General features: G+C 44.3%; 1 protein-coding gene and 1 long non-coding RNA gene across 5 annotated transcripts in view; one reads left to right on the plus strand and one right to left on the minus strand.

Annotated features, from left to right (window-relative positions):
• CACNA1A (calcium voltage-gated channel subunit alpha1 A) overlaps positions 1-26693 on the minus strand; it is a 259869-nt gene that overhangs the window by 17224 nt on the left and 215952 nt on the right. For 2 of the 4 annotated variants that reach the window (XM_081181633.1, XM_081181635.1), the window contains 7 exons: positions 15099-15204; positions 13347-13454; positions 11557-11657; positions 10528-10637; positions 9526-9664; positions 7384-7497; positions 643-678 (listed from right to left, as the gene is read on the minus strand). In XM_081181633.1, the coding sequence (XP_081037759.1) occupies positions 643-678; positions 7384-7497; positions 9526-9664; positions 10528-10637; positions 11557-11657; positions 13347-13454; positions 15099-15204 (714 nt within the window). The remainder of the gene's footprint in view (positions 1-642; positions 679-7383; positions 7498-9525; positions 9665-10527; positions 10638-11556; positions 11658-13346; positions 13455-15098; positions 15205-26693) is intronic. The other 2 variants (XM_081181632.1, XM_081181634.1) reach the window with 2 other exon arrangements.
• Positions 685-7373, plus strand: LOC308580329. The gene is made up of 3 exons (XR_014004804.1): positions 685-4099; positions 4137-5810; positions 6569-7373. It is a non-coding gene; the product is annotated as an uncharacterized lncRNA (long non-coding RNA).

Here is a 26693-nt window from a genome sequence, read left to right on the forward strand (position 1 = left end):
GTCCATTAAATCTTTAAAATGCCCTTGGAAGGTACAGTAGGTTACCAGCTAAGTTTTTCACAGCCCAAGAAAAAAGGCAACAGAAATGAGGAAGGAGCAGAACTATGGTTAGAATGAGTGTGGGGCTGTGGACACGCATATAACTTTCCCCCCCAGCAGGCCCAGTAAATAGACAAAACAAAAACTTCATCTGGCCCAAAGGATGTTTTGGCCACATGAAAAGCTTCAATTGGTGTGATGACAGAAAACCAGCCTGTTACTGGGCTAGAGTGCTTAAAGAATTATTTTAGCACCCGCTAAAACTAACATGGCAGACAACAGAGGCAGGAGCAGAAAATCAAGTCTATGGCTTGAAGCAGAGAGAGTGAAAGCAGGAAGAAGGTATGCAGAAAGGGACAGTGAATGAAAGGAAGAGAAAGCCTAATGAAGACAAGATGAGGACAGAATGGACTGGAGAGAAAGTTTTTTGCCTGCATAGCTTTGAATGCAGCAAAAGCAATTGGGAATAGAGTAAGAGAGAGAAAGAGGTGTGCATGAAGATAAACACATAGGAGTTGGCAGCTTGCTAGTCTGAGGAGCCCAGGGGAAGGGAACTGGAGGCAGCGAGCGCGCAGAGCCAGGAGCCCAGGCTGCAGTACATACACTGAGATTATTCCCTCGCGGTCGCGCCTTCCTCCACTGTCGCAGCCATACAAGACGGTGCACACAGAAACGGGAAAGAGAGAGAGAGAAGGAAATAAATATAAAGGCAAAGGGAAATATAGGACCAAAGGGGAGGGTGGAGGAACCAGAATATGGTAAAGGATTGAAGGGAGGAGTGTAAGGAGAGAACAGTCAGGTTAATGTTGGTCATTTATGCACAAGGCCAGCCCAGCCCAGCCCAGTGCTGGAAGCTCATATTCTCAGATATTTGGTTGCTCTTGACAACCAAGATAAACAAAGATAGACGCCACGAAGGGACGGACAGTTCTCAGTAGGGATGAGTTGAGCAGCACAGCGGAGACAACAGCAAGGCCACACACTCCCCCCCCCCAACCCAAAACATGCGGCAACAAGCCTCAGCCACTGTTAAAAGCTGCAACATTGTGCACGGCCCAAATGGGGACAGTCACCCCTACACACAGAGCTGCTCTCACTGATTGGCTGGGCCCCCTCGTCTTCGCGACTTTGGCCTTGCCAGCGCAACCCAGCCCAAAGGAGGCAGAGTAAGGCAAGGGGAAACTGCAGAGGAAGCCCTGAGCAGGATTTGATATGTGGAGAAATAGAGGTCTGTAGCCTTGGACATACCTACAATGTTAGGAATTCCAAGAAATGAATTTCTTGCCATTTCTTTGGATGGAAGCAAAGTTTGGGAGATTCTTTGTATGCTAACTCTGAAGCCTAATGAGAAAAGTGTCATGCTGAAAGGGACTAATGAATAGAGTATGAATGGCTGTACTGCCTTTTTTATTTGGTAAATGATGTTGGTAGGTGCTGCTGCCATGGGTGTTCTCTCTTGATCAGAGTAGCTTCTGGTCAGACATGTGACTGCTGAAATGGAAACATTCAGCGTCTTGATTCTTGCATTGTTTCAAACTGGTATAAAGGCTATGAATCACCATTTACCTTGGATGGAGAGAAAGGCAACTATATTTGTATATGTGGGTGTGGATGTGGGAGAGAATTAGGGGAGGAATTTACCATAGGTGGTCACAGAGCTGTTTGACAGTGGAACAGGGTGCATTGGAAAGTGATGGGCTCTGATTCACTGGAGGTATTTAAGCAAAGGCTGGCTGGGCCTTTGGCAGACATGCTGTAGCTGCATCCCTTGCAGCGCTATGGTTCTAAAAACATTCCCACTAACCTGACTTTTTCAGAATGCCTTATTTTAGACCTTTGGTTCTCCAAAATCTGTCTTCCTTAACTGATAAGAAAGGCATCAGTTTCCACCAAATCACCCCAGCTTAGTATTCTTGCCCAGCAGTCACACAACCTACACATATTTCTGATCTAAAGGCTGTTGCCACTTCTCATCACGACAGGCCAAGATTTCTGAGGAAGAATCAGGAGTTTTCTGATTGGGTATTGGGAACTGTTATGGGTCCTCCTCAAAAAGACCCAAACAACAATAATTCTCTTGCAGAGTTCAGCACTGAGGCCACCTAGGCAGCCAAGGGACACGATTATCATGGGGATGTTTTCTGCAGTGTGACATCCATAAGAGTGTATTACTGAGAGAGAGGAGTCACACTGAATAGGCTGCCTCCAGACAAAACTAACTTTGGAGATTGGAAGACAAGTCCAAGACTGCTCCAGTCATCTGCTCCTCTCCCCGAAACCCAGAGCTAAGTGACAGGAGGAGGGCCAGGACAACCCCAGCAGTATGCACATCTGGAGTCTGGAGGGAAGTGCAGGAAAGGGATGACCTGGTGGAAAAGGTACATGGCTTCTCCTATAAAAGGTTTCCTGTACTCATGGTTGACTGCTACAGCAACAGAGTAAGACCACCGCACAGGAATCTGGCATCTGGACACAAGCTGAGAGTAAGTTTTGCAATGGAAAGTGGCAGTAGGAAGGTGCATGTGTGAGAGTACCAAGGGAAAGGGCAGTGCTACAAAAGGGCTGGCAGAATGTTTATAGGAACACCAGCATCATGACAGCACTGCGACAAGAAAGGTATGTAAGTGCCTGTGCTAGGACAGGGACAGAAATTGCCAAACTGGAGAAGGCAAACTACATGCAATGTGGCAGTTATCACCCAGTGTTACATTACTTTGTTTAAAAATGTTATGGCCTTCTTCTAATCTGTAGGGATAAAGAAGGCTATATGTCATAGGCCTACAAATGGCAGCGGGGGAGGTTTGTTTCCTACTTATACAGATCGGCTGCAATAGGCTTGGTGAACTGAGACAGCATTGCTTATTGGAGTAGGGCAGGGTGGGGAGCCTTCCATTTTGACCTCTCCCCATTGGCCACACACAGTCTCACTCAGAAGAACTGGAACCAGGTACAGAGATGGAAGGCTCTAGGACAGGTACAGAGAACCTGCAGTCCTCCAGATGTTTTGGGGACTTCAACTCCTACCAATACCAGCCAGTATAACCAACTGTTAGGTATGATAGGAGTTGTAGTCCAACAGCATCTGGAGGGCCACAAGTTCCCTACTCTGGTTTTAGGAAGTTCTAGCCTGTCCGTATTTTGGGCAGTAGATGTGCAGCATTTAGCAGCTTCATCCCGCCATAATTCCCTCTGTCATTTTGAGGTTTGATTACCAGATGCAAAGCTCATGCAAAAAAGTAAAGGAGAACCAACGCCATTCACCTCCTTCCCTGCAAACAGATGCCCCCTTTCTGCACTGTAACTCATCATCACAGCTGTACTGAAAGCAACACTTTCTATTACATACTGGATCGTCTTCTAGGAGCTGTGCTGATGTTGGATCCAGACTGCACAGAAGGTCTTATCAGTCCAACTCCAGCAGACAGGCATAGCAGGCAAGCATCCGGCAGCGATAAAAAGCCTAAGATGCTTTAAAGCAGAAGTGGCCAACTTTTTTTTTGGCAAGTGTACAACCACAAATCAAATCTAAAGAATAATACAGTACTACTCAGCCTCACTCTGCAGTACATAATAAAATGTTCTAGTGTCTTGGAACTATTTTGCTTCTGTCTACTGGAGTAGACAATAGCACAGCATGAGAGAGCCAGGTAGGAGCACTGTGATTCCAAGCCACTGTTAGGTCCAGAGGTCCTCCATTTCCCATCGACATGTACTACAAACTCCGATGCTTGTGTCAGAGGTTGGCAACCTATGCCTTAAAGCCATTGTTTCAAGTTCTTCGCCTTCAGAGAACCCTGATCACATTGACCTTTCTGATAAGGAGCATCTGTATATTGCAAAAAATTGTGCTGAGAGTTTTAGGGAGAACATTTAGTTCACATAGTGCACTTCTCAGACCAGCTGGGTTGCTTCACAAAGCCCACATATGAGGAAAATGTGCTCCTTAGAATTTCCCTCAGGCTCTGTACTGCAAAGGAAGATTGCTAGTGGCTGGCAAGTCTTCTTTAAGGTCTATCTGTCATTACTATTCTTCTACTGAGGAACCCATTGAGGAACCCGAGTTCTTTACTGAGGAACCCATTGAGGAACCCATTGAGGAACCCAGAACAGGTTTGAAAACAACTATCTTAAGAGTAATAAAACCTATTGTTGAATCAAAGGGAGAAACCTTTGTTGAAAATGCAGTGTGGATGATGCCAAGCAGCCTGCTGCTGGGACCTTTCCAAGACCAGTGGGCCTACTAGGTTGAAGGACAGCTTGCACAGGGAGATGTCCAGGATGCTGAGCTTTGGTGCGAGACCATGATTTATGTACCTCTGACTTAAAGGGAAGGTCTGTGTTTGGTAGCTAGGCTGCCATAGCTGATGTTTTTAACAAGTTGTGTCTGCTAAGATGCTTATGAGTTACAATTTAGACCCTACTCGGTAGAATTGGGAGGCACAGTTATAAACTAATTGTAGCAGATAATGTATTTATTTTGTCCATGGTCTTCACCTCATAATATGCCCAAGCTCTCACTTGCACACATATACACAGAGACACAAATATGCTTAGCCTGCTGGTACGGCAGTAAATGCTGCTACACAGCGGAGCATGCTAAGAGCGACTGCTGCTGGGCACATGCTTAGCAAAGAGCACTCACCCCCAGCCCATTATCCCACCCCCACCTTCCGCCTTGCACAACACCGGCTGCTGGAATAGCATCTCACAACCCTGTAAAGTTTGCTACTATAAAGCATGCTTCATGCCAGATCAGGAAGCGTACATTACTAGCTGGACAGTAGCTGCAGAAGGACGCGGGCTTTGCTTTGACAGCAGCTGTGCTGTGACAGGCCACAGTTTAATTTAGCCTTTCCCTCCACTCCCCATCAGAGAAGTGAAGAGTGAGCACAAGGCTAGCATACCAAAACAGCCCTCCAGAGGCCAAGGAAGTAAAATAAAATTCCAGCCTGGTCAAAGCAACAAGTTAGCAGAAATTATGCCTTCAAAACAAGACCACTTAAGACAACAAGAGGTGATTGCCCTAAGTGAAAACCCAGTGGGAAAGCAGAAGTGAAAAGACAAGATCAGAAACCTGATTCCCAGATCCCAGGTCTCAGAGCAGAAATAGGGAAGCTGCGGCTCTCCAGAAGGCCTTGGGACTACAACTCCCATCATCCTTGACCACTGGCTAATGGGAGTTGAAATCTAACAACATCTAGAGGCCCAGTGTTCCACATTCCTGTCTGATAGGGTGCTCTGTCCCATGGCTGGGATTCGTGGCATATGTTACTTACTCAGAGGACCCTCCTGCCACCTTCCTTGACAAAGAGGTGCAATTTCTCTTCTCAGGAAGGATTTGTTGCTTTACTACATTCACATGCCAATATTTCATTGCTTCTTAAGGGAAATGTCTCATTCTCCTCCTTAACATCTCCATCCTTAGACACAGCGGGCTGGATCTGCTAATGGAGAGCTGACACGTGTATTGCAGCAAATGCTGCTACTGCTGTGCACCTGCTACTGATGCAAATTGAAAGAAATGTGTAGCAGGCACTCAATGCCCACAGGGCATAAATGCACCATGGTATAACTCCATGATCTTAGTTGGACTGGTGGCAGCGAGGAGGCCAAACAGCCTACACACATCTGCTCTGACTTTCTTTTCATCATGTGATTCTGACTGCCACAAAGCTGGAAGAAAATATCCACTTCAGTCTTGCTGCTACCCAGCTGTTTAACTGAGCTGTCTGGATTACTTGGTATTCTACTAACTAGATGCTAAAGATCCAGTGGCGTAGCGTGGGGGGGTGCCAGGGGTGCCAGCCGCACCGGGCGCAACTTCTGGGGGGGCGCGCTCGCTGCCTCCGGAGTCGCCGAAGAGCCTCGGGCGCAGGCTGTAGCTGGCAGCGGCTCTCAGCGCTCGCCGCGGTCCCCGCGCGTCAGGGCCACGGAGGGCGCGCCAGGCAGCCCCTCCTCACCGACGGGCAGCGTTCGCCTGCGGGGCTCGGCCAGCGCGCTGGGCTGGCCGCGTGGAGTCGCCGAGGAGCCGCCGCCGCCTGCCATGCCGCCCTGGCTGCTTCAACCGCGTCCGACAGCCGGCTCGAGGCTCCTTCCGGCCGGGTCTCCCGACGGGGCGCTGCGGGCGGAGGCTCCGGCACCAAACGCCACGCCGCCCAGGCTCGGGGCGCTGTCTGGACGTGCGCAGCCCGCCAAACGCGCCATCGGCGGCGCTCTAGTGCCTGCGCGCCAAGACCGCCCACCCGCCCCGACGGGGCCCCCCCACCCGCGCCGGAGGCCGGCCGACGCACTGGCCCCAGAGCCGCCCCCTCCCCGCGCCAGAAAGAAGCCGCGTCGGGACTAGCCGGGCCGGGGAGGGAGACCGAGAAGGCTGCGCCGCGACGCCCAAAGACACGCGTCTTGGCGTATTAATGACCATGGTTAGGTGTTAGGGGGCGCAAATTACTTGCCTTGCCCCGGGTTAGGGGGCGCAAATTACTTGCCTTGCCCCGGGTGCTGATAACCCACGCTACGCCGCTGTAAAGATCAGAAGGTTGTAAAAGTATTGAGGGAATTCGCTGCCTAAAGGGACTTGGAGTGGACCCATTACATTGGAATCACTGCAGGAGAAGGCAGTGGTAGCACTGGAAATATAAGTGATGACTTCTACAACAGAATGCTGACTTTAATGAGAAAGCCTGATAGCTTTCCCCTAATATTTGGACCAATAAATTGTGATGACAGGCACCTGCTGTCTTGTATGTAAGACATTATTCTGTGATGTATTGCTAGGAAGTATCATCTCATGAGCATCTGTGAATTTAAAGGGTTTAACATGAAGTGGGTGGGGAGAATCTGCAGGATGAAGAGGTAATGCAGGAAAGGTAGTATTATAAAGTCTAGCCCTTTCTTGGGGGGGGGGGGATTCAGTATGCCATTTAGACCTAAACTACACATAATGGGGAGATGCACACATGCCATTGACCTGCATCTCCCCTGCAGAATACGTAATATTCTTTGTTCAGGTGCCCCTTTGTGGAACCTTCATCTTGCCCAGGGCTTTCATTTCCTGTGTGAAAGCAAAGCCTTCAGCACATGTTAATAAGCTGAAATGATTCCTGGAAAGAGCATGCTGTTCCTTAGAGTGATATACACACCCTAAATAAACAGATGTGTAACAGGAAGACTCAAGGATTCTTTCAGTTTGCATCAGTACCGAGTAGCACTAAGCCAAAGATTGCTACCTCCTTGATGTGCAGGTGACAATGAGGATCACTGCTACCCCTATGAGCAAAAGAGAGTGCAAGGAAGGGGAGGTCATCACAGCCCTCAAGTTCAAAATGGGCTGGATAAAAAAACCCTCACCTGGTTTTCAGCAGGCAGTCGTGGCATGGAAGCAGCACGTCCATGACCTTCCATGGGCAGGTACTGGTCACTGTCTGAGTAGCCCTCCCTTGGCATCTCCCGCATCTCTACAGACTGGATTAGGCAAAGCAGATGGATTTATTTAAAACATTTATAAACCTCTTAGTATTTGAAAAGCCTCTAAGAAGTGCACAACATAAAAAACAATAAACAACATAATTAAAATAGAAATACAACATAAAACAAGTAAAACAGTACCAAGAAAAAACAAGAATTCAGAGAATTCATGTAAGTAAAAAAAGGGGGCAATCTTATGGGTCAGAGAAAGCCTGGGCAGAAAGATACATTTTTATACCATGTCTGAAGCAATGGGGTCATGACACATGGGATGCCAGATCTGGGGGAGCTGAGAGGGACAGATGTGGAACAACTGACCAAAGATTAAAGGACTCAATGGACTTCAAACACAGAATCTACTTCAAACACAGAATCTACTGTTTCCTGCTTGGCAGGGGGTTGGACTCGATGGCCCTTCTGGTCTCTTCCAACTCTATGATTCTATGATTCTATTCTGGCCTCATGCTGCTGGCAACCTCTAGTCCAGTGTTTCCCAACCTTGGGTCTCCAGCTGTTTTTGGACTACAACTCCCATCATCCCTAGCTAGCAAGACCAGTGGTCAGGGATGATGGGAACTGTAGTCCAAAAACAGCTGGAGACCCAAGGTTGGGAAACACTGCTCTAGTCATTAAGTATTCTTCTGCTAAACATGATTCGACCTCTCACTCTCTAGCTCTCATAAATATATTTCCTACCCAAATCCAGGAATACAAGACAGAGGCAATGAGCATTTTAGATTCTGGATCTGCAGGCTGTTGTACTGCTGCTGTGTCCTGTGGAACCCCATATACAAGTGGTGACTGGCGTGGACTGGTGTGGTAGAAAGCAGAGAAACCAAATGCAACTAGACCCAGAACAAACTAATTCTGGTTTTTTCCTCAACCTCCTTCCTGGTGAATACTACAAAGGCAACACTGAGAGGAAGAAGCTGGCAGCCAGTGCCATTCTCTGGACTGGTTGTAAGGAGGAAGGCAGGCAGATGGGGGCTGGCTGAGGGCAGATAGACATTGGTGGGGCAGCATCCCATTTGCCTTAATGGAGCAGCCTCCATTGATATACAAATAGTTCAAATATGCTATGCAAAGTCTTTGGAGCCTGCAGGACACATCAAGAGGCAGGGGTGAATTCTCCTAAGGCGCTTTCTCCTAAGGCTGCCAGATATAAAATCATGCAAGGAAAGAGGGCATTGCTAGTATTCTTGGAGAAATCACTCCTATTCTCCCAGTTCATAGGCTGAGAGCCAAATGCACACTACAGAGGAACATCTGTACCAATAAGGTAGTAGACTTATGACTGTGGAAAGAAATCAGTAGATTGTGACTGAAAATGACATGTAATGTGCCAGGATGGATTTACCTCTCAAATGACACTGTGTTCATGATACAGAGCATAACTGCAATTTTATCTTTAGGACAAATATTTTGAGAACAGCCATATGAACACTGAGCATCAAAATTCATACTTCTCCATTTAACTCATTTGGAGCCCCTACAATCTAGGTGGTGGTGAGGTTTTGCTTCACCTTTGGAGTCCCCTCCTCCTTTGTTTAAGGTAAGGTGAATTCATATGATCAAATTAGCATGGCAAGAAGGCAATATGAGCAAGCACAGGCTGAATTCAGTTTATGGCAAAAAGATCTTGCAGCTGATTCACCATAAGTACAATTTGCAACTCATCTCCCTTTTGTCATGCTACCAAAACTTCATACAGTAGGTTGCTCAGGGTGCTGTAAATGTGGACTGTCATGAGATCCAAGTGTCACACGATTCCTTCACCTTCAGTTGAAGCTCAACCCATATTGGCCTGACCCACATCTCAACTATTTGCTCCTCTGAACTGGACCTTCCTGAGCAACTTTCCTATGATTCTGGAATTTTCAAAACATGATGTCTGATTCTAGTGAAAGACTGCATATTGTAACAGACTTTAAAAAGATTTCAAGAGGACAAACTGGGTCCGAGAAGAGAGAAAGACTGAGAGATAGGCAAGTGCCAGTCCAAGCACCTAGCTGGCACACAAACCACCTGGGAATTGGTCCGGCTATTGGGTATCTCTTCCGGGCGCCCTGGCTCTGGGCTCCAGGTTCCTGTCTTCTGGAACATTTCTTGCGCTCGTTGTGTGACCCAGGATTCACTTTCTTTCATTCCTCCTTCCTGCATGGTCCTGGAGCAGAAAGAATAGTCAGACTATAACAAGTTGCTGCACAGTCACAAACAGAGTCTGATGACACAGAATCATTAGCGTTGTGGAAATAGCTACAATAGCTGCCTTGTCAGGTTCCCTGCTATTCAAAACCCTAGAGTTTCCCAGCTAAGTAAACACAGCCAGAATCTGGTAGTTTCAGGAACTCTTATACAGTACCTGGAAAGCATACAGCAGGGAGCAATCATATACAGAACCAAATCAGGAAAAAACCCCACTCAAGTTGACATACTGAAAACCAGAGACATAAACTCCCTTGAGAATATTTAGTAAAGGCTTGTATGCAAACATCTAAAGCAGAAAATATCTATAAAAATACACTGTAGTGTTTCTGGGCTGAAGAGTCCTGTTATATCTATTGATGTGATAATCATTGTGAGGGTTTCTAGTAATCTATGATGATGGTTCTACAACAGGCGTCAGCAAATTTTTTCAGCAGGGGGCCTGTCCACTGTCCCTCAGACCTTGTGGGGGGGCCGGACCATTTTTTTTTGGGGGGGGGGAACAAATTCCTATGGCCCACAAATAACCCAGAGATGCATTTTAAATAAAAGCACACATTCTACTCATGTAAAAACAGTAGGCAGGCCCCACAAATAACCCAGAGATGCATTTTAAATAAAAGGACACATTCTACTCATGTAAAAACACACTGATTCCCAGACCATCTGCGGGCCGGATTTAGAAGGCGATTGGGCCAGATCCAGCCCCTGGGCCTTAGTTTGCCTACCTATGTTCTACAAGGTGCCTGATTCTGCACATTCTGTTTCTGAGATGTCTTTTTGAATGTAGCAGGTCTGAAAGCTATATTGATTAAGACTCACGTTCCATCCCCTTGATCCAGTTGTGAGGAAGGGAGAGCATTCTGTCCTGGGCCACCTTCCTGGGATGGAGATGCTAGATCCATGCGCTGGAACATAAGTGGTGTCCGATTCTACAGGAAAGCACAGAATGATGCACAAGTTGGTATTTAGATATCTGTTGGAAAATACATGCAGCTATTAAATAGCTTCTTTTCCTCGAGTAAAAGTTCAGACCATTTGAAAAGCTGTCAGTGACAAGACAATCCCTGCATGCTTTGAACTGTGAGTGAAACCTTGCTCACAGACTGACACATTGCCTATTGGCTTTACTGAGAAACCAGGCTCTTCCCTCTATCAACTGTCAATTGGCAGCAGTCATTTCATCAAGCTGTAGCAGGGAAGGTGGGGAGAGAGGAGTTCTAGGGCCACTCCACTGATGCAGCTGAGAGTCTAGCAACCATTGGCTCTTCCTTGCCTTGAATTGGGCATTATAAGAACTTGTACTTAAGAACTGGCACTGAAGTTTGAGTATTTCCTCCTTGCCAGGGAGTTCCCTCCCCTGATTTTACTTAGCTCCAGTTCCTTCACAATTCCAAGAAGGCATCTCAAGATTCTCCTCCAACCCTGCCTTTGATGCACATTGCATCAAAATTATTTGGCACATGTACATCTGCATGACAGCACACACACAACTGCACAAATACAGTATCATACATCCCTCATCCCCCCTTAAAATACAGTGGTACCTCGGGTTAAGTACTTAATTCGTTCCGGAGGTCTGTTCTTAACCTGAAACTGTTTTTAACCTGAAGAAACTTTAGCTAATGGGGCCTCCCACTGCTGCCGTGCCACTGCTGTGCGATTTGTGTTCTCATCCTGAAGCAAAGTTCTTAACCCGAGGTACTATTTCTGGGTTAGTGGAATCTGTAACCTGAAGTGTCTGTAACCTGAAGCGTATGTAACCCGAGATACCACTGTACATTAGTTCAGGGATGAAAGCTGGATACTGAGGGATCTTTTCTCAAACTCTGTTTTATGGTTGCCACATACCTGCTCCTCCTGTATGGCCTGCAACTTCTTGGCCTTACTTTGGCGGTAATATTCCATGATCATCATGGCTGCATAGATTTTGCCCACTGTCAGATCGGTAGCTGTAGGATGAAGAAAGCAGAAAGAAAACAATAAATTGCTTCAGCTTATTTTTCCCTTAGGTTTGGGCTGAGATTTCTTGGCTGGTGGGGTGCCATCACTGTAAGTCTATGTGTGTCTGCATGTAAAATTGTTAATTCCTTCATGGGTTTTGCAGTTGCAGCTCAGGTAGACATTTGAGGGTAAGTTCCCAAATTTAAATTGCTAGTCTCAGACACCACATGGAGAGTTGAACATGGCCTCATTAGACCTCTTTTGGCAAAGTAAACACAAGGGGCATATCGGTAAGTGCATTAGCTCCACCCTCTTGCAATCATTCTGATCACCCTCCACAAGTTGGAGGGTAATAGTCTGAAAGGAGGAGCCTTTTCAAGAAGGCATATTTTAGAACAGGTCTTTCTCCTCTGTAATAAAATAATAGGAAAGGGATTTATTTATTTATTTGCGGAATTTTTATTCTACCCTTTACCATGTGGCCTCAGGGCAGGTTCCAATAAAATCAAAGTACACAACAACAATGCAGATAAGTGTATGTGTGCATATGTGTGTGTGTGTGTATAAAATAATTAATCAATATTATTTTTTATTTTATAAAATTTATATACCACTTGATTGTAAAAAACCTCAAAGTGGTTTACAAAAAAGATGAAACAACAAATAATCAATAATAATTAATAACAATTTAAGACTTTCAAAAAGTAAAATTAATAAAAAATCACAATATACAAGTTCCTTTACCTGAAAACACCTGCTGTCTGAAGGCTAATTAAAGAGAAATGTATTTACCTGACATCAGAACCTGCTCTGCGTTGATACCTGTCTGATCTCGAGAAAAGTCCTCCAGAGTTGTGGTGCTGCGATCTAGAGCACCTATCTCCAAGTTTCAGTCAATCAGGTATCCATTAATGGTGCTACTACCAACACAGCCTCCCTGATACATCTCAGCATATGGGCAGGACAATATTGGGAGAGATGCTCTTTTAGTTAATTCGGGCCCAAGCCACTCAGAGATTTATATGTCAAAGTCAACTGTCTGAACTGGGCTTGGTGACATATCGCCAATGAAGATGCTTTAAAAAACTAGCATTCTGAACTAGTGACAATCTTTGAACTGTGTTCAGGAGTTGCCCTATGTAAAGTGCATTACAGTAGTTAAACCAGGAAGCTACTAGGGTGTGAATTAGTGTGGCCAGGCTATCCCTGTCCAGACATGGTCATATGTGATGAATCAGCCATAGCTGCCAATAACCACTACCTCAGCCACAAGGTGGCATTACAGAGTAACTTCTGACTATGCACTTGATCTTTTACAGTGGGGTGGGGTGGGGAACGTCTGGACCATGAGGAACTCTTGTCCCACCATGGGATCTAAGTTTATCCATGAGGCTGTTTTCCCCAAACCATGCCCATCTGTCTATCAGTTGACATCACTGGGTGACAGCTGATGAGGATGGTTCAGTCCTGCTGAGTGCTGCTTTACCATTGTGTTCCCTGTGAGACTATCCATGTGGAAATAACACAGTTCTCTCCATTGCCAAGATGACATTGCAACAGTAATTTCCATAAAGTTATTTCCATAAAGAAGTGAGTATATGTATGAACTCAGTGTGGACAGAATGAATGTCACAGACAGGGACAATAATGACAACTCTTACATTGTCACAGGCAGGGACAATAACGACAACTCTTACATTTATGAGGGGTGACCAGGAGATCCAGATTTTTCTGGGAGAGGTTGGGCCAGATTGCCATCATTTCCTTCCTCAGCTCAGCATCCATTTGCTGTTTGTCAGCGCCCCCTAGAAGATGTAAGCCAGGCATGAGACACAACAAATAAACAACTGGGCACCTGATCTCCCCCCTCTTCCCCAGAAGTATTAGAATATTTAATCTGTTTCTTTTGGATTCTGTTAATTCTCTGGTCAATACTGAAATCAAAATTGAAAAGAAATATTAGGGCAGATCCACGCCATACCTTTAAAGTATATTCAATGCACATTTAAAGCATATGACTTCCCTCAAGGATTCCTGGGAACTGTAGTTTTCCCTTACAGAGGTACGATTCCTGGCAGCCTTAACAAACTACAGTTCCCCGGATTCTCTGGGGGAAGTTGTGTACTTTAAATGTGCATTGGATGTGCTTTAAATGTATGGTATGGATGTGCCCCGTTGCTGTTACAGCCACTCTATATCAGAGTTGAATGAGTCACACTTCACATTGTAGGTGTTAGTTGGTGTGTTTGACCATTACTGCCCTCAACATTTCCAAGAACAGTTTTCTCCTTGACATTCTAAAGTTCTGTTCTACATCATCATCATTATTTTTTTTGGTCAGGGTGCTTTCCATACCACTCAGTAAGATGACTCCTTGCATGTAGATCAGAGATGGGGAACCTGTGGCCCTCCATATGTTGCTGGACTACAACTCCAATCACCCCTGACCATTGGCCATATTGGCTGAAGCTGAGTCAGAGTCCAGCAGCATCTGGAAGGCCACAGGTTCTGCAACCCTTATCTACACTTTGGGAGAAGTCTTCCTGAAAGATGTGGAATGCACCCTGGGGCATTCTGCTCCATGGGAGGTTTCTGTGCTCCCTGACCTCACCTGTGGGGGGCAAGCAGACAAACTACTATGGCAAAATAACCAGAAAGATCTCCAACCCAAGAGAGTCAGAAAAGGGGCCTTGGAGCTTTTAATAATGACAAGTACATTTCATCCTGTGTAAACCTCTACAGTGAAATGTTCATTGGTTTTAAAGGCAGCATCACTCTTCTGATGGGTCTTTAACATAACTTCTTTCTTCATGCATAGGCTGGTACTGGGATGTTTGACCAATTTAAGAGGCAGAATGCCTACCCCTTACTACTCCTTCCTGGGGAATATCTGGTCCAGGGAGCCTTGTTTCTCCTATAGGCATTTGCATACATATTTCTGTGCAATGTATCATCTATATAAAAGAACTAGCAGGTACTATAATTGTGCAGTGGTAGTAGTGTAGCTACGGGACGCGGGTGGCGCTGTGGGTTAAACCACAGAGCCTAGGACTTGCCGGTCAGAAGGTGGGCGGTTCGAATCCCCGCGACAGGGTGAGCTCCCGTTGCTCAGTCCCTACTCCTGCCAACATAGCAGTTCGAAAGCACGTCAAAGTGCAAGTAGATAAATAGGTACTGCTCCGGCGGGAAGGTAAACGGTCCCCTCAGCCAATAAAGCGAGATGAGCACCGCAACCCCAAAGTCGGCCACGACTGGACCTAATGGTCAGGGGTCCCTTTACCTTTACCATAGTAGTGTAGCTAATGAGGTTAATCTGAGGCAAAATTATTGCTAATTGAAAACTTTTCCCAGGCTTTGCTTTCCAATATATAATTTAATTTCCCAGAATTCTCTAATCTGTCAGGAAAGAAACTGCTCTCTCTTGCTGTGTTTATGGTGGTGTCACTTGCCTTTGGCAATCTTGATGTCAAGTGCAGTCCGGATCAACGCCATGAGGGTAGAATTGAAATGGACTGTATTGTCGTCTGCCACAGGCAGGTCCATGCGAAGTAGTCTCTGCAGAAACCCAAGCAGAAAGGTGTCATCTCACAACTCCCTACCACCCAGGTTATCATGCACAGAGGAGTATATGAGCTCTGGGGAGAACTCTGAGTTCAATAATTTTGTCCTGCATCAAATCCTTCTACTCATGGATTAACCTCACTTCCCACCCAGTATCATGAGGACCAGAGCCCAGTTGCAATATGTTAATATCTGGATACTCGGCTCTTATCACACCTTATTTTGCTTTCACCCAACTGCTTTCAGATACTGGTATGTGGATTCCACATCAGCTACTAGAAGATGGGCCTGGAAAACCCCCCACATAATAACTGTATGGACCTGGTTGCACTCCTAAACGTGTTGCTTAGAAATTCATCCCACTGAGATTTACCTTAAACATTCTGCAAGATTATCTACTGGGTTTTTGCCAATGACTTTAGCCAGAGATGACTGTAGTCTGAAGACCTCTGCAAGGAGACCCTTCTATTGTCTGCATTAGACTTGGAGGCAGTTTCGTGGCTTCTGTTCTAGCCCACTGTATCCCAATCAGTTTTCAGAAATAGGAATATTCTAGACTCCTAGCTTGGGTCACTAGAGCTACTCTCATCCCCTAGCTGTAGATGAGTCCCATGTGTCCTATCCAACTAAGTCTCTCATGATGTAATCTCTCCTCTCCAGAATGTATCCCTTTTAAGGTCCTCTTCCAAACTTACACAGAGTTCTCCCCAAAGAGCTCATTGTCTATATAAAAGTAAAAAAGTGTAAAACAAAGGAAAAACCCAAATAAAATCCCAACTATCCAAGACAGCAGTAGACAGCAGTGGTAAAGGGACGGGGTCCAAGGAGAATGCACACAAACATTCAACAGAACAGGTTTCATCAAATGCGCAAGACTAGAGCATGCAAAAAGAGCATGCAGCATGCAGCACAGTGCAAAAGCATGCACAGAGAACACGTTGAGACTCATTCATAGCTCTGGTATAGATTGCTCTAAGGGAGAGATCCGGATTGTGGGCTCTTGGTGCAAAAAATGGGTGCATCCTTAAGGTAGAAAAGAAAGAAATGAAATTGACAGACTATGGGCCATGTGCCATTCCTGAGCCAAGGCTGTGGGCTGGAGATCACACAAGATGCTCAGGGTGGGGCTTGACCAGCTAGTGCATTAGCTGAGATAGGACCAATGGAAATGGGGGTTAGACGGTCAGGGTCCTTGGGGTTCATTAAGTGGATGTCACTGAACAGAGGTGCACAGAATGACAGATGAGATCAAAAACTCTGAAGGAAGAGGAGAAAGAAAGAAAGAGGGAGACACACATATAGATGATGGTGATGATAATGATGATGACACATTAAGTAGGAAGATCCCTCAGGAATCTGATGTCCAGAAAACCTGTAAATCTTGGGAGAGCAGCCTGCATTAGACTGAACAGATCTTCCTCAGTGCTTCGTACTTGGGTACTCAGAATTTCCTCCTCTTTGGCAATTTGGTAAGAATGCTGCCTGTGCCCTCACATTACCTTGTGTTCCTGAGCTGTCCATGAACAAGGCACATGGCCTGTGCATCAAATCCATTTCTGTCACATAACTTAATTCAACCTGTCAGAAGATCTTGCAGAGTCAAGCCTTTCTTTTGGGCCATATGCAGGATCTGTTGTGGATCCCAAAGGTGAGGCACCTCATAAAACAAGATGAAGCAACCTTATTTTCCTTCTCATCCCTTAGACCTTCCTTTTGCATTGCATTCAGAATTCACAGAGGACTGGGGATGGACTCTCTGGACTTTTTGGCAGTTGACCAAAAGTTTAACAGTAGTTGTAGAAATTATATTTTTGCTTTGCAACCAGAACTCAATAGCCACACCTCTTGGTGACTGCCTCACTCAGGGCTTGTCGACTTTTCCACTTGTGCCGTGCCTAGAAAGCATGGGTCCAAGAAGTTTTCCCTTGCCCTGTTCCTTTCCAAGGGAAAACATGCTCTTTAGTGATAGATTGGAACAAATGGCAATTTGGGGGGAACCTGAATTGTTATTACCTCTGATTATAATATAATCATAATAATTTATTATTTATACCCCGCCCATCTGGGCAGCTTCCAACAAAATATTAAAATACAATAGTCTATTAAACATTAAAAGCTTCCCTAAACAGGGCTGCCTTCAGATGTTTCTAAAAGTTTGGTAGTTGTTTTTCTTTTTGACATCTGGTGGAAGGACATTCCACAGGGCGGGTGCCACTACCGAGAAGGCCCTCTGTCTGGTTCCCTGTAACTTGGCTTCTTGCAGTGAGGGAACCGCTAGAAGGCCCTCGGCGCTGGACCTCAGTGTCCGGGCAGAACGATGGGGGTGGAGACGCTCCTTCAGGTATACTGGACCGAGGCCGTTTAGGGCTTTAAAGGTCAGCACCAACACTTTGAATTGTGCTCGGAAACGTACTGGGAGCCAATGTAGGTCTTTCAAGACCGGTGTTATGTAGTCTCAGCGGCCGCTCCCAGTCACCAGTCTAGCTGCCGCATTCTGGATTAGTTGTAGTTTCTGGGTCACCTTCAAAGGTAGCCCCACATAGAGCGCATTGCAGTAGTCCAAGCAAGAGGCAACTTGAGCCCTAAAGAGCGGTTTTCCTTGGAGGAAAGCAGCAGGACAAGAGAAAGTGTGGATAAACCCTCAGTGGATACCCCAGGATTCTGGCAGTCTACAAGACTGGGGGCTTATCCACAGCTACCATTTCTCCTGCTCTTTCCAGACACAGGTTTGCACTCAAAAGCTCCACGTCCAAGAGTTGTTGGATCTCCGCCCCCCTTGAAGCTTTCCCTGTGAAAACCTGCTCTTCAGAACCCAATCGGAGCAAGCATCAATTTGGGTTTCCCAGCAGATTGCTGTTTGCTCTGATTGAGCTTTAAAGAGTGGGTTTTTGCAAGGAATGCGATGGGGCAAAAAAAGAGAGAGAACTTGAATGCGGTGTTTTAAAGCGCAGACTGTGCCTGGAAGAAGTAGAGGAAATATAACTGTGGGTAAACCCTGAGTGTTACTTTGCTTTTATGAATGGCATAGGAACCGCTACAGCATGGCTGACCTCTAGTAACAATGGATTCATGTGGCTGGGGCCAGCAGCATAGTTACCTCCCATAGGAGCAGTGACCTGTCCCAGGACCTGCAGAACTGTTATGGGTTTGTAAACTACCTTGCTGCCTCCACCCACAGAATTGTCTTCCTTCAAATGTTACCACACTGCAGCTATTATTATATCACAAACTGTGATATTAGGCCTGAGTGTAACAGTTGCTTGTGGCTTCCCTCCTCCCCACTCCCATGCCACATGCCCTTCTTCCAGAGTCATTCTATACCCACTTTCCCCCTATTGTTTTGCTGCATTCAATTCCCTGAAGCATTTCTTGTAGTGACCCAAAATATCTCAATGCCAATCAAAACAAAAACATAATGTTATAGAAATATTCATACAGATTTGTATTGTTCATTAAAAAAATCACTTATAGCTTGTAGTTTCTGCTTACTGAATTTGAATTTCTGTATGTGTGCATGTGTGTGTGTTTCAATGGCACAGAATTCACAGTGCGCTTATTTGGGGACAGCACCCTAGCTTTTCCATGCACTGGAGCAAGCATGGATTGCAACAGTAAGGGAGATGAAAGAGCCAAATCATGTTAGCCATAGTGTATGTAGGCTAATGATTATGAAAATGCCAATTCTGTCGGAGAATTGGGTCCCTTGGATTGCTGTCTCATGCAGAATAAACCCTGGGATCTCTGTATGATTAGGGACAGTGAATAAGGGATAATGGTGGGGGTAGATGGATACAGGCAGCAATTATTTACCAGGGCAGATAGGGCGGTCAGAAATCCCAATTCTCTTCCCCACAAATATGTAAGGGAACTGCAGAACAAATTTATCTCTCTCTGGTTTTCTGGACAGCTGATGTCATGGTTGAATGAACCAAGGGATATATGGACAATGGTAGCGAATGGGAAGGACATGGAAGATTTACAGAGGAGTGGGCCATTACAGAGGAGAGAGATTATTATAGTGTATTGCACTGAAAACAATATTTTTACTCAAAGGGTTTTGTAAAGCTGGGATGTAAAGCACAGATATGGAAATGGCACAGCTAGGAATGAGGCCTATGAGTCTTGACACCAAGGCCTCTAGCCTAAAGTTCATTTACCTTGAGCTCCACACACCACATTCCTTCTCCCATCTCTTCATCCTCCTTTCACCAAGTCTATGCTAACCTGGGATTCCTGACAGCCAATGCAAGCCCCTGCATACAGTCTCCTTTGAAACCAGATGCCTTACCAGGGTCTAAGGCACAGGTAGCTATGTGCATTTCCTTATGTAAAAAGTCAACATGGTACAAACAAAGCTTTTCTACACCAAAGCTAGTCAATGCAGTACCCTCCAGATGTTTTTGGGCTACAACTCCCCAAGGCAGCATTGCTAATAGTCAGGGATGATGGGAACCATAGTCCAAAAAACATCTGGAGGGTACTAGATTTTTTACCCCGCCCTACCTAATTGCTTGGCCTTACATGATGAGCCTAATACTGCCAATAACCACTTTTAACAATTCCATCTGCATTAAGGCTAATTCGATTTTTGCCCCCATTCAGAAACGATTCATCAGTGTGCTGCTCTTCTCCAGCCATAACATGATCGTTGCAGATCATCCCATGACAGAAGGCATGGACTGCAGTGTGGACTCACAATGGTTCCATATCTTCCTGTGACTCTCCACAACTTAGGACTAGATTTCAATATTTCATTGAGAAGTTAGCATAGTGGTGGCTTTTTCAAAACATGGTCACTTGTGCCTCCTGTCTGAAGAATAGCAAAATGCAAGAGGTATTCTGTGAATGCAGCCTGCACCCTAACAGCAATACCACCAAGTCTCTTCAAATTCCCCCTAAGGAATTTTATTCTTCTCTGACCAGCATGTACTTAGTTGAGTTGTTGTTTTTCTTATCCTGGTGTTGTCACAATTAACTGAGGCATGAAAGTAGTTAGATACCAAGGATGACTTTCCCTCTAGGTGGGAAAAAGGGCTTAGCTTAGCAGTACAACAAATTGTTTGAAGGTCTTGGATTCAATCTCTGGCATCTCTGGTTGAAGGGTCTCAGGAAACAAAAGCTGGGAAAGGCATTAGATAGATAGGCTAGATAGACTTGATTTACTGCAACTTTGCATATTCTTATAGAATTGTAGAGTTGGAAGGGACCCAAAGGGTAATCTAGTTAAACTCCCTGCAATGCTCCTTTTTGACATTTGTGTGCAGCAAACGGCAGTTACTATGACTGTCACAGCATATTTAATTTGTATCGAGGGCCTCCCATCTGTACCAGCACCTTAGCAAGTATGGCAATACAGTATAGTTTGTTGGTACTCACAGGCTTTAGCTTTCGACTGTTCCAGGAGACAGGATGTAGGTCAGTGGTGGAGTATATGCTTTGTACATAGAATGTCCCAAATTCATTCACATGCATATGCAGTTAAAAGGATGAGGAAGCAGATGATGGGGGGAAACTTCTGCCTAAGACCTCAAAAAGCCACTTCCAATCAAAGTAAGTGAGCAAACAATACTGGGCTTCAGGTAAGCAGATGAAATCCAGATTGTTCATAGATATATATTCAACACTGGGCTGACTATTAATGTGTATGTGCCTGACAGGGCAGGACAACATTTTCTTTGTAGCCTTTCAAATCTTCTAGTTGTTAACTGGTGGTTGGGTTTTTCCAAGCACTTTTTTTTTACCTTTCACCTGCCCTCTTTCCATATCTTCCATATCCACTATCCAATGTATTGCTTCTTCAGTTAGATAGTATTCAAGCCAAATAACTCGCGTTTCTCAAACAGCTACTGTTTTAGTAGCATATAGTCATACTCAAATTATAACAAATGATTGCAGATCTCTAAGAAACTGTAGCCGATTTTGCGTTTTCATTGTCATATTCGTATTCAGCACCTCAAAATCTATAAGAAATGGCTACTTTTATCTCAGAGGCATGACTTTTGTCAAAAGTTGTTATGCAGTGTTATCAGCCTATGAACTCTTCTGCCTCTTTGGCTGCAGGAACTGAGCGAAAGGAGATGAGAGGCAATGCTGAGAGTGCCTTTCATTATCCAAGAACTCAAGAGCTGTGACAAAAAGATGAGTAGAAAGAGAACACTTGCTTTCCCACCAATGATAGAGGAACTGAATTTGGAATTTCAACAGTAACAATATCAGGTTGCAGTCCTTCTTACAGTGGTCCTGTTGGTGGAAACTTTCTTTAAAAGTTTTGGCAGGGGTTTTTGTTTTTGTTTTAATAAAAAGAAGTGTGTATGTTCTAATTTCTTCAAATCTAAAGCAATAATCAATGGCAGTTAGTACAGCAAAAAATAATAATGGAAATTTGCATTGAAGAGAAAGTCCGTTTGCCCTTCTGGCATGGGCGGCTTTGCAGGCAGGCCCCAATAGGCTCTTGTGAACCAGCATATGGCAGGCCGGATTGTTCTCTGCTGCCAAATTGACCAATGGTGGCAGGGCCTTGTGGGTGTTCCCCTGGGCATGGGAACAACTGCCCAATGGAGGCACTTGACCCTGCGCTCAGTGCCAAGATAAATAGGCAGCCTGTCAGGCCATTTGGCCTCTTCTTCCTTTTAATCAAACTGTAGGAAGATTGAGAACCTGATTTTCTATTCAAATATAGGTTGGCAAAGTAGTCTGGTGGTGCAAAGCAGTGACTGGATAATTTATTTTCCTGCGGAGCAACTACCATGGAGATTCTTCACTTGTTTAAGCCAGCTAATTGACAAGTGACTGGCAAATACATTTTCCAACAGCTTTCATATGAAGATTTAATTGTCTGACCCACATCGCAGATGTGCTGAGATCAACATAAGACAAAATCAAACTAGAAAGCATTTTTGCAACCTCCATGTGCAGGGTCAAAATATTAGCATCAGTTTTTGAACCAATCATTAAGAACTGGGGTAGTTGTTAAGAACCAGTATTAATGTGACAAAGCAATGCCTGCAGCAATTCAGATTCACTTTTAGCCCAAATCGCAGAATCAGTCATGGTTCAACGAAAGTCAACATACAATTCCTTATGGAGTTGCTGGCAGACTTGCATCCTTTTGGAGATTACACAGAGACATTGGTTTATAAATCAGGGTCTTCTCATGGAGCCTATTCACACGCCCATAATTAACAAAGCAAGACAATTTATACTACAAGTGGGTGTGAATCTTGAATTACATGGAAATCACATGCTAATGGCTTCTGCCACTCGAAAAGTGACAGAAAAAATCAGTGTGAAAGGTACATACCTGCATTACCTTTGTTCCTGTTACAATGGATGAACTTAATTAGCTTAAAATCTATGATCTGCATATTTATCATGTTCAGCAAATTTTTGCTTTTTAATAATGTTGAAGATGTGTCATTGGCACAGCAGTCACTCCAACTTATAGAAGAAGATATTTGTGTTTACAGACAACATATCTTCCCTGTATCTGTGCAGGATGAGAGCATTCTCCATGTCAAACTCTGCATTAGCAGCATTGAAGTGAGGTCCCTGGGGCGCAAGCCTGGGCAGTGTGTATGGATGAATGACAAATGGTTTGTGTGAGGAGTGTTTCTACAACTTCCTGTAGGCAGACAGTGTGGTCACATCTCTACTGCACTGAAACTTTACAGTTATTTTATCTGCTATATTATAATGTGATGAATGAACTGCAGGAATGAACTGCTTGGCTCACTTTTAAGAAAGCTGAACTTTAAAGACAAACCTAAAGTCACTGGACAGATGAGAGCCTGACATCATATCCAGATTTTGCCTGTCCTGCAAAGATCAGGCAGATTTTTGTGCATGAAACATAGCTGAATATATAGCTGAAGTGAACACTTCATTGTAAGATGAACTCAATAATTTTTAGTCCTTGATTCTGTATTTGATCGTATTGTTTTTAAATGTAATTATAATTTTTTGTGACTTTGCAATTGTCTTAACTTTTGACACAGCTTATAAAATCTAATAAAATTTTGGTTAACATTTCTTGATCTAGATGGTTCTACTTACTAGGAGGCTGAGAAGAATGAGAAGATCACATTGATTTTGGTGTCTTCCTTGATTCATCAGGATGGAACGATCCTTGTTGAAATGTCCAGCTCACAAAGTTTTTATTTGGTTCAATATGCAGACCTGGCTTTGGAATTTTGTATCTCTGACAGAACAGTTTGATTTCAATGATCATCTTTATGCAAACGACATTCAAGTTTATCTTTCTGTTTCTGCCTTTTTGCTTTTTCTGGTTGGAACACCCAGAGACAACTTAAAAAACACTATACAGAATTTATTGTCTTGTCCTGTAAACCTTCTGTTTCTTCATCTGACAAATAATATACTTGTCATTCTCCCCAATTTCATTGTCTCGAGTTTCATTCTCAAATATCCTGTTTCTAATTCAGGCAGGTGTTATATTTTAACCTCACCAAAATTTACACCTGTCTCTCAGTTGATGCTTTAACTTCTCAGCAACACTCTTCACAGTCTTATCCATCCTTATTTAACTTCTTTATATGTCATAATGCTCTGGATAATTATCTTATTTTGTTTTAAGTCACAGATAGCCTCGGCTATGTCTTGTCTTTGATTCTTCTCATTTGCTTCCTCCAATGAATGGAATTCTCTTTCTCCTCTTGCCCATTACACCTCTCTCTGCTTCTCAAAAAAATCGCATCCTCCTCAAGACTACTGTAGTAGTCACAGTAGTATCAAAACATCAGAGTGATTATTGTTACTTCTTCAAGTTTAGTCTGCATGCAATATTCTCCATCAGACTTACTGCTTTAATAGTAATTTTTCATTTATACATACTGTTTCTATTAAGCATGTTCAACTCATAAGATACAGTCAAACTGGCTGAGAAATCCATGTTTTCTCACTGAGTAAGATTATGACCATTCCAAAAGAAGAATAACACCCTTCCCCTGCTCCTAAACCCAAATTAAAACATATCACAAAAAGGACCTACCAAGAGGTTGAAAGAGCTGTCCTGTTTACTTCAGTAGCAAGATGCAGTTGGAGACTGATCACACTTCTCTTATGGCTTCCACTTTGGTAACCTAAAAGCGCAGGGACCATGTGGGAGGGGTAGAATTACATGTGAAGAACCACACAAGCACCAGAGATCGGAAATGTGTGGTGGCACTTGCATAGCTGTGCAATTCACCCCTCTCACAAGGTTCTTCCATTGGCAGAGCAATGTGAGCAAACTGACCTCGTCTCTCCCAGCACTCTGATCATTTCACATATGTTTCAGTACAACGACTGGTCTGATATTATAGTCTGAAGGAAGTATTAGTTGCTGGCTGCCATTAGGATACAGTAGTATAATCTTTCATCTGAAAAACCTATTTCAGTTACTGCCTCCTACTCACCATGGCCCTTTCAAACATTCATCTTTACTTACTGCTCTTGCTTGGGTGGATTTGAGTACCCTCTCCCCAAATCTTCCTACATTTCTCATCCTATAGTGGCATGTTCACTACACAGTTTCTGTGGCATCAGACTGCACTGAAACCTTTACTACAGAGTCTATCCCCACTGATAAAACTGGCAGAGTTTTATATCTTCCCCCTTCTCCCCACACTAAACTTGCAGAATCCAAGGACCCTTTCAAGTGAGAGTGAGCTTTTCAATATCTGTGCCATGAACCAGCAATAGAAACCCAATGGTTCAGAAGGGTGAAAGAGAGATCACACACATAACACAGAAAATGTGAGAGGGGAAGCTCTGGGTATGAGTGGTAGACTTAGGGAAGAAAAGGAGAAAGAAGATGTAGCTTGATGATCAGCTGCTGAGATGCATAAAAGGTTTAGGGTTAGAATATGAAGTTATGGAGGAGCAGAAGGGAAAAGCTTCTGATAGGTTAGAACTGCATTGACAGAGAAGGAGGCATGGAGCAGCAGAGAGAAGGGGGCAGAGAAAAAGGTTAGTTGCTGTTAATTCGTCTCTGGTTAAGAGTAGTGAACTACTTCCCCTTAGGTTGTGTTCTTTTGTAGGAAGTTACACCGTTATGGAGGCAGAAGCACTGAAAAGGCATGGGTGTCTGTTTTAAGTTATGCAAAGAGATCAAAAGAGCCATTAGAACAACTACAAGAACTTCCCCACCTCCCTTATTCTTTTATGGGAGGCCGGAAGGGCATGAGAGAGCAATCCCAACTGCAGAATGAACTGCAACCCATAGGCAAGTTGGTGGATGGAGCCCAAGACTTGAGTCTAACTTTTACCCAGAAGGAGCTCTACCTGGGCATGCGCTCTGTTGCTAGCCTGTACATGTGTAAGAGGTAATGAGTATAGTCCTGCACTTCTAGGCTCTTGTTAACTGGCAGCTGAAGGTGAATACTGTCTGTCTTGCACAAAAGTCTGAACTAATAAACTGGAGCTTAAACCATAGTAAAACTCTGTGAAGACCCTCATAATACAAGCCCAATTCTACCAGTTTCAATTCATTTCCAGATAGATGGTTTTTCAAGTGCCAAGCACACTAACACCTGCAAGTCCTGTGCCATGTGTTCTAATCCGGACAATGATTCCCACAAGCTCAAATGGCAGGTTGGTGACTGAGCAGGCTTAACATGGGTAGCATACCCTAGTGTACTGAAAAAGGACCATCATTCAAAATCCTATTTTTCATTATTCAGTATTGTTTCCTAAATTTATGCTTCAGTACTAAATTGCATTATCAGCTGCTGCCATATGAATGAAGCACCAAGTGGCCATGCCTATGCCATGGTTACAGAAAGTGGTGTAGATCAAACATGATCTCTAGGATACATACAACAGAAAAACTTCACTTATGAAAAAAATGCATAGCAAGTGAGCACTCTAATTGCATACTTGTTAAATACTGAATCAAATGCTCAGAACGAGCTTTATAAATCATTATCAGCACCAAACTAGATGTGATGTTATTTATTTTATTTATTATTTATTAATTAAATTTATACCCTGCCCTTCCTTTCAAAGAAGCCCAAGGCAGTGAACCACAAGGGATAAAATAATAAAACCATCTTTAAAACAATTCAAGTACAGATGCAGACTGGTAAAGATCTCATCTTAAAAGGCCTGATGAAAGAGGAAGATCTTCGTTAGGTGCACCTATCTACTATTTAAGGAAAGGGAATTCCAAATGGTAGGGCCCAATTCTGACATTGTACAGGATGGACCTTCTGAGGAGGCCCTCACCTGCAAAGCACAATGATCGACTAGGTATCTAAGGTGTAAGACAATCTTTTGGGTATCCTGGTCCCATGCTGTATAGGTCTTTATACAGCAAAACCAGCAGCACAAACAGCCTGGTAGCTAAGCACCAGATTTTGCAACAGCTGCAGCTTCTGGACCAACCCCAAAGGCAAGCACACTGAAGTAAGTAATCCAGCCTGGAGGTCAGGATATTCTGATCCAGAAATGGCTGTAGCTGTCTTACCAGTTGAAGCTTATCCAGC

The sequence above is a fragment of the Podarcis bocagei genome, assembly GCF_964188305.1.
Source record: "Podarcis bocagei genome assembly, chromosome: 2".
Taxonomy (NCBI): domain Eukaryota; kingdom Metazoa; phylum Chordata; class Lepidosauria; order Squamata; family Lacertidae; genus Podarcis; species Podarcis bocagei.